Source organism: Leucopleurus acutus (assembly GCF_964270905.1).
Source record: "Leucopleurus acutus genome assembly, chromosome: 3".
In the NCBI taxonomy this organism is placed as follows: Eukaryota; Metazoa; Chordata; class Mammalia; order Artiodactyla; family Delphinidae; genus Leucopleurus; species Leucopleurus acutus.
The window spans coordinates 70,640,284-70,652,859 of record NC_139145.1 but is presented as its reverse complement, the minus strand read 5'-3'; the positions used below and the strand labels follow the sequence as shown (position 1 = coordinate 70,652,859).

At 37.7% G+C, this 12,576-nt stretch overlaps 1 protein-coding gene across 1 annotated transcript in view; it reads left to right on the top strand.

Annotated features, from left to right (window-relative positions):
• Window positions 1–12,576, top strand: part of CCDC192 (coiled-coil domain containing 192) — a gene marked incomplete at its 5' end in the record, with an annotated part of 196,370 nt that overhangs the window by 3,652 nt on the left and 180,142 nt on the right. Inside the window, one exon of the mRNA XM_082835232.1 lies at window positions 1,414–1,465. Coding sequence (XP_082691358.1) covers window positions 1,414–1,465 — 52 coding nt within the window. The remainder of the gene's footprint in view (window positions 1–1,413; window positions 1,466–12,576) is intronic.

Genomic DNA, 12,576 nt, shown 5'->3' with positions numbered 1-12,576 from the left:
GGAGGATTCTTAACCGCTGCGCCACCAGGGAAGTCCCATCATTTTTCTTATGGATGATGTATATTGAAAATAGAAGGTAGGGGGCAAAGATGCAACCAGAGAGAGCCATTTAGGAGGTTAATGCAACAGTCCAGGTAAGAGCTGGATGGTAGCTTGAGGCTTGAACCATTTCGTTAACAACGAAGGTGGTGAAAATCGGCTGGGTACTGGATATATTATGATGGCAGAGCCCAGAATTTCCTGTTGGGTTGGATTTGGGTTCTGAGACAAAACGGAAGGTCAAGGTTTTAGCCTAAGCAACAGGAAGGATGATGTCATCATCAACCGAGATGGGGAAGACTGCAAGTAGAGCAGATTTGGAGTAGGAATCAGAAGTTAGGTTTTAGAAATGTTGAAAGTGAGATGTCCATTAGACATCCTGGTGGAGATGTCAGGAAGGCAACTGAAAGAATGCATCTGGAATTCAAGGCAGAAGTCTGCCCTGGAAATATGTACTGGGGAGCGATCAGCATATTGATACTATTTAAATCCCTGAAGTTGGAGGAGTTCACCAAGGGAGTGAATGTGAGTAGAGAAGAGAGGAAGCCCTGGAGCATGCCAATGTTGAGGGTTCAGGAAGAGGAGAAAGAACCATCAAAGGCAACTGAGAACAAGCAGCAAGTGGGATGGGAAGGAAGCCTGGGACCTTAGGATGTCCTGGGAGCCAAGTGAAGAAAGCATTTCAAGGAGGGGCTGTTGAACCATGTCAAAAGTTTTAAGATGAGTTGTGATACATGACCACTGGATACAGTAATGTGGAGCTCACTAGTGAATTCAATAAGTGCAGTTTCTGTGGAATGGTACTTGTGAGAGTCTGAATGGAGTGGCTTTAACAAAAAATAGGAAGAAGAATTAGAGACAGTGAGAATATAGTTTTGCTTTAATGGGGGTCAGAGTAATCAAGCAGAAACTAAAGGGTTAAGAGAGCTCAAGATGCAATAAATAACAGCATGTTGGTAAACCATTGGAAATGATCCAGGAGAGAGAGAAAGAGAAATTGATTGAGAAAAATTGTAGAAGATAAAGAATTCCCTAAGTCTGCTGTTTCATAGGATATTCTTTCCTCTCTCTCCTTTTTTTTAGTTGAAATAAGATATTTTGCAGGTTTTCAGAACAGATTGTACTGTTTGGACTGCTTACTCTCAAGAGGACCTTTAAAGGCTATTTTATCTTCTTCAAGTAAAGTTTACATTCCCTAGTTCTGATTTCCTTTAGGAATGTTTAGAAAATGACATTGGGAGGAAACGCTTTAGAAAATATATCTTCAATGTTACAGCATAAAGATCTACTTGATGTGGGGTGTGTATGTGTGTGTATGAGTGTGTGCATGTCTGAAATAAAATTTTGGAATTCTGAACCCTTACTTTATTTCAGCACCACATCTGGAAGTTCAGAGTCAGATACACAACAAAGGAACAAAATATCGGTAAGAAACAAAGTTTGCATGAATTCCTTTTTTAAAAAAAGCATTAGTTAGTGAAACTGTAACTTCTTTAATTAATGTTGATATTTTCCTAATATAGTTTCACTTTCACATTTTACTAGTAAACATTTTAAAAATAAAACATAGAATGTTCTTTTTCAAGTAGAAGGAGGTAAAGTGGCCAGAGTGCCAACGAAGGGATGCTGCTGGGCAGGAGGGAAGTTGGTGTGGGGTGCCTGTCCCCATTTGTACTTGTGATCCCACACTGCTCTCTGTGGCCCTACACTATTGCAGACATCCTGGGTTACGTCAAAGTATTTGCCTGTATGTGAGGAAATTCTGGAATCAGACATGATATAGATTGGGTAACTCATCTTATTTGGTTTGTTTAGGCTTGGGTTTAAATCACAGTCTATTCCCGATATTCTCAGCTCATTCTCTTTCAAGTCATCCTGGGACAGCTGGGTCCTTTCTACAAAAGCCTCTAGTCCCTCTCGAGGCCTCAAGTGACAACAGGGTAGGTTGGTGAGAAGTGTTGAAGCTGGGTGATAGGTTCATGGAGGCTCATTATACTAGTTCTCTACTTTTATGTAAGTTTGAGAATTTCCCTTTAAAAAGAAAAAAGTAAGCTCTCTATATGCCCTCGATTCAGTTCTAGTAAGTATCCCCTAGTCTCCACCCACAGACATTTCTGGAATAACTTTTTCAGCTTTAATGCAGAGGCAGTGTGGTATAGAAGAAAGACTGTAGGACTAGGAATTAGGCCCAAGTTTGCCACCTGCAAGCTGTGTGATGATACCCAAGTCATTTAAACTCTCTGAGCCTTGTTTTTCATTCATAGGGTGAGGATGAGACTTTAATAGTCTCTTCAGATAAGATGTTTGGGATGAGAAAATGGTTGTGAACATATCTACAAGTGTATAGGTATATAGCTACTCAGAATCGATTCAATTCAACCAGGCTCCCCTGTGGACCATGGGACCTCGTCTTTTGATTTCTCTATTTCTTTCTAGATTCAGCATTCTGCTTTTCTACTCTCATCCCACCCCCGCATCACCAGCTAAGAACATTTGATCTAGTGAGGTGCATATTCAGAATCTCACTTCCACACAATTATTTTTGTTCAAGGTTAACATCTCTTTTCTAAGAGTTCATTTAATCTGGCCCCAGACAGACTGGACATATATCTCAAACCAACAATAATTTTCAGGAAGAGGGTTTTGGGTGAAGAAGTATAAATCAAAGGGAAACCAACTTAGATTAGTAGAATATAATTTTAATTAAAATTTTGTGTTCTAACTCTAGTGATAGTTTAATATGATATTACTTTTTTTTCAGTGAGCTTTTGTTTTATATAGTGGATCTACTTACAATTCTGTTGGCCAAAGAAAGAGTGTCCCTCACTGGCACTATATGAAAACGTGTTTTCTCTGGTTAGTTGGAACCCTTGAGCTAGTAGTTAAATTGGAGTTTTGGAAAAGGGAGACTTCAGCTCACCAATCTCGGTTTACTGCCTTTCCTCTAACAATGCTAATCAATTAGTGCCCTAGAGGTAACCCTCTCCCTGGCTGCCTAAGACTCTGAAAAGGACAAGGTGCCAATTACTACATTTAGGATTTCCGCCTAGGGCTCCCAATTAGCTTCCTGGAGTCCAGAATCTATCTCCTTTCAATTCACATTTCACATAGGTGGGAGCCCTGGGGCTTGAAGTAACTTGTTCTTCTCTAGTTACTGAATTCTTACATTTCTAAAAGAATGCATTTAGCTGGAGGTAGAGGTTAGGATTAGGGCCCTGAAGGCCATAGGACAGTCATGATTAGTGCTGCCTCCTTACCCCACGACCCCTTTTAAGTCTTGGAACTGAAAGACTGGTCACTCAGCAGAACAGATTCTGCTCCGTACCATGAGGAACCCAATTGCCGGTGGATCTCAGATGCCTTTTTTAAATAGCTGTGGTGAGTTCTGGCAGAGAAGATTGGGATGAAGGATAAAAATCTCTTCAATTCTGTGAGGATATCGACCACCCAAGCAGGATGAAATACGCTCCACCTTTGTGGCATCCAGTCTCTAAATAATACCTTAACGTTTGGACTCTCTCAGTAAACTGTGCATTCTTTGAGCCTTTATTCATCTCTATGTCCCTGAGACAAAGTCCCTGATATCAAAACGGCATTTGAAACAGAACAAAGGACTAGGTGACTGAGAGATGCTGTCCCTCTGAATCCTTACAGCAGCAGACGGCGGTGGTTTCTAAGAATCATCACCGTTGTGTGGATACTTTTTTCTCCTCCTCTCCCTCCTTCCCTCTCTTCTGCTTCCTCCTCCATAAACATTATTATTACTATTATTGCTACTTTAGAAATTAAGAAATTTAGAGTCAGGGAGATTGAGGGAGAGTCCAGCTGTTGAGTGATGAATGAGTCATGTGCTGACTACAGAGTAAGAACCTTAAGAGATATAATCCAGTGAGAATTTACTTAGATCCACTTTTCAGGTGCCAGTTTTTCCCTGTTTATCTGGACCTTATACCTTTGGAGGATTAGAATATTATTTGAACCGTTGCCTTTGCTCCATTTTAACATCCTCAGACAGTGAACAGCTAGTGCTTATAAATCATCTCATTTGAAACTGTTTAGGAAATAAAAGTTCTATCGCAAGGAGGCGTGACCTGAACTGGATACCCGGCTCAGGGTTTCTCCCCTTGAACTATTCCTGAGAACTGTGACAAATAGAAATGAATGATGTAAAAACACCAGACGATCTTTGGTTATGTGGAGTGGCACATCCAAAAATGAGAGTGTGGGTATGAATTCATTAATGCTAGAATATGTATGAAGTATTTCACTCATTGTGCAAAAACTAGGCTTGTTATAAAACCTTATAAGCCATTTAGTGTTCAAGTTGTAATTCAGTGACGGCTTCATTAAAGAATTATTATTTTAAGTGCCAAAAATATTAAAGCACTTTAAAATTTTAATTTGTAAGGTCAAACTCATAGCACACTATATAGGAAGTCAGCTTTATAAAACAACCTTAAATTAGCTAAAAATATTACATTTGATAAACTGGGAAAGGCAAGCAATGCCTTAAATTGTGTCAAATTATATAACTTATGTTCTTCTAGTACTTGGTATAATACAGCATTATTTTTTCAGGAAGTGTATATTTGGTCACATTTCTGATATTCCTAAACTTTAGCATTCTGAAATGGCTTTCAAAAGATTCTTCCCTTTGATGAGCAAACTTTCAAATCATTAGTGAATTACACTTGTTAATATATCACTTGTGCTTTAAATGAACATTTTAAATGATTTAAAGGAGACGTTCCTATTTATCTTAAAATGAGATCAATATAGAATTACATTTCTGTGTATATTTAAATATAAAGATTTGTTGCCATTGAAAGAAATAGGTTATTTATTTTGCCACTCTAATAGGTAAGAAATATCTCAGAACTTTTTGTTTTGGGTTTTGTTTCTTTTCTTTCTTTTCCTTTCTTCTTTCCTCCCTCTCTCCCTCTCTCCCTCCCTTCCATCCTTCCTTTTTCACTCTCCTCTCCTCTCCTCTCCTCTCCTTCCTTAAGCATACGTGACAAATTTAAGGTGTACAACTTGATGGGTTTTGACATATGTGTACACACGTGAAACTGACATCACAGTCAAGATAATGAAACTTTCCATCACTCCCAGAAAGTTCTCACGCTCCTTTGTAATCCCTCTCACCCACTTCTTCCCACCTCATTTCCAAGGAAGCACAATCTGTTTCACGTCATTATATATATTATTTTGCATTTCCTTGAGCTTCATATAAACAAAGTCATACAGTATGTACCCCTTTTACTGACGTCTGTCACTCTGTAAAATTATCTTGACATTCACCCATGTTTTAGTGTGTATAAATAATTCATTTTTATTGCTAAACAGTATCCTGCTGAACTGAATGTACCAGTTTGTTTATGCCTCTACGCGCTGACTGACATTTAGGTTATTTCCAGTTTTTGACTCTTTACAAATAAAGCTGCTATAAATATTCATGTACAAATCTTTGTATGGACATATGCTTTCTTTTCTCTTGGGTAAATACCTAAGAATGAAATGGCTGAATCACATGGTAGGTGTATTTTTAACTTTCTTAAAAACTGTCAAACTATTTTCCAGAGTCATAGTATCATTTTACATTCCCACCAGCAGTGTATGAAAGTTTTAGTTCATCCACATTCTCTTCAAGGTCAGCCTTTTAAATTTAGCCATTCTAATAGGTGTGGTGGTATCTCATGGTGGTTTCAATTTGCATTTTCTTAATAATTAATGGTGTTTGAGCACTTTTTCATCTGTTTATTTGCCATCCTTATATCTCATTTGGAGAAGTATCTATTGAAAGGTTTTGTCCATTGTTAAGTTGTACTGTTTGTTTCTTATCATTGGGTTTTGAGAGTTCACGTGTGTTTTGCAGGTATTTTCTCCAGTCTATGGTTAGTCTTTTCACTTGCTCAATAGTGTCTTTAGAAGAGCAAAAATTATTAATTCTGATGAAGTCTAATTTATCAATTTGTACTGTCATGGATCATGCTTTTGCTATATGATCTAAGAAATCTTTGCCCAAGATCACAAATATTTTCTTTTTCCCTCCAGAAGTTTTATAGTTTTAGGTTTTACATTTAGATCTATGATTTACTTTCAGTAATTTTGCTTGATGATGACTAACAGCTGAGTCTATCACCAGACATTTCCCTCCGATGAAGGCACTCCATTGGCCCAAAGTCATCCCCCTCCATGGGATCAACCTGCATCCAATAACTGGTTGATGCAGGGCTGCAGAACCTGGCCCCCTTCCTTTGAGGACAATTCTGAAGAGCCAACCCAGCTCCAGGACTCCCCCTGTGGAAATGGCTGAGGCTGCTGTTACATTCCTGCTTCTTTCCTTCCTTTATAGGTGTTGCCCCCAAGAACCATTTCCAGTAAGCCCTCTGTAGCCAGATCTCTCAGTCTGTGTCCCAGGGACTCTAACCCCATAGAATAACAAAATCAGAATAGGTCTAACTGAATGAATGAGGTTTTGGGAATGGAAATTCATAGGAAATGCAAAGCAGCCATTGTGCTGTCACTGAGGGCAAGACAAAAGACTCCCCTGGTGGCGGAGTGGTTAGAAGTCCACCTGCCAGTGCAGGGAACATCGGTTCCATCCCTGGTCCGGGAGGATCCCACATGCCGCGGAGCAGCTAGGCCCGTGTGCCACAGCTACTGAGACTGCACTCTGGAGCCCGTGAGCCGCAGCTGCTGGGCCTGCGTGCCACAACTACTGAAGCCCGTGTGCCTAGGGCCCGTGCTCTGCAACAAGAGAAGACATTGCAGTGAGTGGCCCGCACACCGCGGTGAAGAGTGGCCCCCGCTTGCCGCAGCTGGAGGGGGCCCATGAGTAGCAACGAGGACCCAATGCAACCAAAAAAAAAAGTTGTAACGTTCATTTAATCTAAAATTTTTTTCCACAAAAGAACATGAATAGTATAGAAATTGAAACTTTACTTCTAGAGATATCTGCTAGTTATCTAGATAATATCTAACGTTACAAACATTACTGTATCTGGGCAGGTAATGTTATCTCCCCAGATGTTAGGACTTGAGATGTTAGCTGGAGTTTCTACACACTGTTCAACCTCTCATATAACTACTTTCATATTGAGATCTTGCCATAAATGAGGGGCTGATCCAACATAATGCTTTCCTGCTCCCATCCCACTGTTGTCCCTATACAATCATCTCAAAGTTCACCTAGTTTAATAGTGTAAATTCTATAAGCAACAACTTCAACAGAGAGTTCAGGTCAAGCTGTACATAGAAAGGTAGTAGCAATGGAATCATTGGTGAGAAATATATTTTTTCCTTTGGCTACTATCAAGAAAGATCAAAACTTCATTAACATTTTGGAAGGTTATCCATTGTAATTGGCTAATGGCTTATCTTAATATTTTATTTTTCTGAGTAATTTATTTCTTCTTCACAATACCCATCCAAGATGGGAGGCAGAGGGACTCTATTCATCATAGTTACTAATGATGTTAGTGATCAGTTACTTAGTCATAGTTACTAATAAACTATTTACTATGGTAAATAGTTACCAATGAGTTATTCTGGATGGAAGCTTCACCTGGGAGTGTACTTCTGCAATCCCGGCAGGCAGCAGTGAGAGGAGGGGCCAATTGTACAGAGAGTGCTCAGCCCAGAAGTTACACACACCACTTTTCCTTCTTTTTCATTGGTCAAAGAAGTTGCGTGGCCAAAAAGAACTTCAAGGGACTGGGCAAGTGAAATCGTACCATGTACCTAGGAGAATTTTCAGAAATGTATTGATGGACAAAGGTTACAGCAATATAAAATTAGGTATAAAAAAAGAAAATAATTAAACCAAAGAAAGCAAAAGGTATAGATAGATACAAAATAAAAAGATTACCTCCAGAATTTCTCATTTTAATAATAAGTTCTATTTAACTTGAGAACAGAGGCCATAAAAAAGATCTTAGCTGTTTAAAATAAGATTGGCCAAAGAACTAGAAAGTGTCTTTTAGAAGATGATCCTTCATAAGCAATTAGACAAGATGACCCATTTTGTTTTCAATTCTTCTGATAGAGTAAATGTGTAAGAAACAAAAGGTCCTGTTTTCACATGCAAATGTATCCCTTTATTTTTTTTTTTTAAATGTCAACAGGCAAAGGAATTTAGAAAACATGTGGCACCGAATCAGATTGTTTACAGATAGGTTGTTTTTCAGAATTTCCCCAAGAGGCATCAGTGGTGCAAAGGACCTCTATAAACTGAAGCATTTGAGTGTCTGCAAATTTGTTTCATCAGATGCCCATTACGATTTTTCTCTAGTTGGCTTCTTCAAATGGCAAAAATTTCCAAACAATAGGCGTTATTTGGGGAAAGCATGGTAATTTGTTCTGTGTAGTGCTGACACTTTTTTTCCGTGAGGTTGGAAACATTGAGAAGTTTGTGTATATACACAAAAGGAAGGAAGTTTTGAAATGTAAAACGGAGACAGAATTTAAATGCATATATAACTATATAAAAGTTAAATATATTATATTAGTCGAATGCAAGGGTTACTCTGAATTAATATTGTGGATAAACTCAAATTTCATGTATAATTTGCTCATTTTCTGAAACCTGAATGTTTAGATCAGAGGAAGACAGGGCAACGGAAAAATGTGTTTTGGGGACCATGTAGTCAATCAGTCTGAGTATGGGAGCACACTTCAATTGCTGTGGTCTGAAGAAAAACATTTCCCCTAACTTCCACATTTCCTTGAGAGAGAACATCCTCCCAAGCGGCTAGGACAGTTATTCAATCTAGCCTTTCCCAAAGGAGTAAGTCTACCTTTGGGAGGCTCTCTTTGGATGCTTGGAGAGAAATTGGAAGAGAGTGGGGTGACTTGGGAGTGAGAAGCACAAGGATGCGGGCTCTCAGGCATAAAGCGTGGCTTCTGGCTTCCCTCAGTCTCATCAGGCAGATTGGATAACATCAGCTTAATTTGTTTAGATAGATTTGTTAAACTGAAATCTGCTGCTGGGAATAACACCCCCAAGTCCTCATGTCAATAGCTGAACTGTTTATGTTAGGTTAGGTAACAGAGTGAATCAGTTGTTTCAAAGTATGTCTAACAATTTGAATCAATGTGTGATGTGTTATCTGTACTTAATGAGGTTCAGAGAAATGGAGCTTTCTCCAAGTTTTGAATAGAGTTTACTTCTTCAAAAATTTCACTCTCTTCTTGAACAAAGTTATGCATTAATGCACAAAGATGAAAAGATAATTGAGTCTCTGGAAATTCTATATCTCATAAGAATATGTACCACTATTCCAACCCATATAGGAAGAATTTATAAATATTCAGAGTAAGTATTAGAACATATTTATAGCATCTATTACAACATAATGTCCTTCATATATTAAGGTCTCATATAAATCAATGAGGAAAAGATTAGCCCTTAAATTGAAAATGGACAAAGGACACAAATTACAATTTATAAGAAGACATGCAAATATCCAATAAGATGGTCAAGCTTGCAAGTGTCCAATAAGATGTCCAAATAGAAAGCAAAGAAATAAAAAATTTTAAAACTTAGATATGATGTTTACCTGCAATTTTGACAGACATAAAAAGTACTGAAAATATCATTATTGGCAAGGGTGTAAGAAAAGTCTGACTCTCATGTACTGTGGTGGGAGGATGAATTTGGGGGATGTAATCTTAAATATGTATCAAGTATATATTCTTTAAAATCCAGTAAGCACTTTTTCCATTTATATTAATAAAAAACAAGTTCACAAAGATGCATAAATAATGCTTATTACAGGGTTGTCCAATAGTATGGAAAATTGCATATACACATAATAAAATTTATTGTGACCATTGAAAGTTATGGTAATTTTTAAAATTACAATTTGTGGAAAATGACATTCATTATTATTCAAATATAGTTACCTATGATATACTGTTAACTGAAAATGATCGTAATTTAACCATATATAACCATGTAGAGTATGAATCAATGTTTTATATGTTATGCATCTTCAGGTACACACACACAAGTCTAGAAGATTATGCACCAAATATGGTGTCCTAGTCTGTTCAGGCTGCCATAACAAAATACCACAGACTGGGTGGCTTAGAAAACAAACATTGTTTTCTCACAGTTCTGGAGATGGGAAAGTCAGAGATCAGGTGCTAGCATGACTGGGTCCTGGCTTGCAGATGGTTGCCTTGCTGCTATATCCTCACATGGGTGAAAGGGTGAAGGAAGGAAGGGAGGGAGGAAGGGAGGGGGAGGGAGAGAAGGTGACACAAGGAGAGAGCTCTCTGGTTTCTTCTTATAAGGTCATTAATCTCATCATAAGGATACCACCCTGCTGACTTCATCTAAACCTAATGACCTCCCAGAGGCTCCATCTCCTAATACTATCACATTGGGAGTTAGAGCTTCAACGTATGAATTTGAGGGCACCTGGAACACACACATTCAGTCCATAGTAACATGTGGCGATCTCCGGGTGGTAGGATTCTGGATGATTTTCGCTTCCATGTTTATACCTTTTATATTGTCTGAATTTGAGGGACATAATATATTGAAAAGTCACGGCCCAGTGATGGTGCTCAATACATGTCTTTTTTCCCCTTCTCCTCTCTCATCCTTATAATATTGAAGTCCACTTATCTCAACATCTCTCCTCCCTATCTCAACCTTTTTCACATTATGAGTTCCTGGAGGGTTGGGAATTTGATGAATTCACCTTTATCTCCAGGATTTAGCTCTGGACCTTACATATGAAAGGCACTCAGTCAATATGTGAGAGATTCTCATGTGTTTGTTATTGAAGAGCTGGACACATTTGTCAGTTAGGGAAGAAAATGCTCTTGAATCATACACTTAGTGTAAACGAAGATTAAATTGTAAAATATTTTAAAATTAAATGTAGTTCAGAAACATTCTTTGGCAAGGACTAAGCCCTGTTTTGCCTGCCTCAAATGCCTAAGAAAAATGCTATAAATTCTAGAATAGTCTGCTTTCCCTAGGGGCTATTTCTACTTGGAATCTTTCTTAAAAAAGAAATATCTGTGTCCATGGTGGTGACTATATTCTGAATCCTATTAATTTTTCTCCTTTTGAATAAAGCAGCATTTGGCCTTGTGCCTTCAAATGTGTTCATACATTCTTTTCTGATAATCACATTACTGAAAATATACAAAAAGTCTCCCATAATACCTTTCTTTGTGACTGCTTAACATGTAATGCCGAGACCTAAATGGTCTGATCTCAGAACTGCTTTGTGGTAAAAACAAACACAAACCAGCAGTCTAGTACCCATAAGGTAACTTTCAAATTACTCAAGTTCTTAACCCTTAGTATACTAGGAAAATAGTCATCATCACTGACTAGTTGAATTAAATAAACCCACCTAAATTTTTTATTTTTAAAATCATTTTCAAATAATTTACAGAAGAATAAAGATGTAGGTTTAAAAAAGGAACCTCGTTAGAAATTCTGATCAGAACTTAAACACAGCAAATCTATTTGTTACCAAGTAAAACTTTTGGCACATAAATGTTATAAAACATGGCAGAATGCTGTCACACATCCCCTTAACAAAAGAGAAAAGTCCAAGTTCTTGTCACAAAATTCTGTGTGATATAGCCTGTCTTGTATGAGAATACCCTATTTCCTTTTTTGTCCTTAGAGGTATGTTTTTCACTTACGGATTCATGACTTTGAGGACATTCATCTAAGTCTCTCGGTAGTCATGACCTGAAGATGCATAGTCTATTTCACTTACATGATTAATTCCACCACTTAGAGCTGCACTGTTGAATAGAAATATGTAGTTTAAAAGCCATATATATAATTTAAAATTATCTAGTAGCCACATTAAAAATTTAAATAAACAGATAAAAGTAAATTGTAATAATATATCTTATCTATCCTAATATATTCAAAATACTGTCACTAATATGTAATCAGTACAAAAATATATTGAGATCTCTCATAGTCTCATATATTGTTATACTAAGCCTTCAAAATCTCATATCTATTTTATACTTACAACACATCTCAATTCAAACCAACCACTTTTCAAATACTCAAGGCCACATGTGGCTGGTGGCTACTGCATTGGACCATGCTGGTCAAGAATGCTACTGTTCACATTCACCTTCTGATTTGTGTAAGAATTGTGAAATGTATGTCTCTGCCAATTTTCTTGTCTTTGGGCATTATGGATGAAAAGAGAATTCAGCATGCTCAACTACATTAATGAAAGAAAAAATGTGCTATAAAAATGATGTTTCACCAAAAAAAAAAAAAAAATGATGTTTCGCTAGTGGAGCCCGTGTTTTGAGGGGGAAGGGAAGGAGATGGGGTGGGGTGACAACCGGGTGAATTTTCTGACTGAAGGCCATGCTGTGATGGTGTAGCAAAGAGTCTCTCTGTATAGGAAATAGACACTGAGAGGTTCAGGGTGATGGGGCATAAGGGCACAACATAACTCACATGGAAAAAGAAAAAGTTCTCTGTATTCCAACTGCTCTCTAAGTGTGTTATTTGTTTCAAAATTTAAAAAA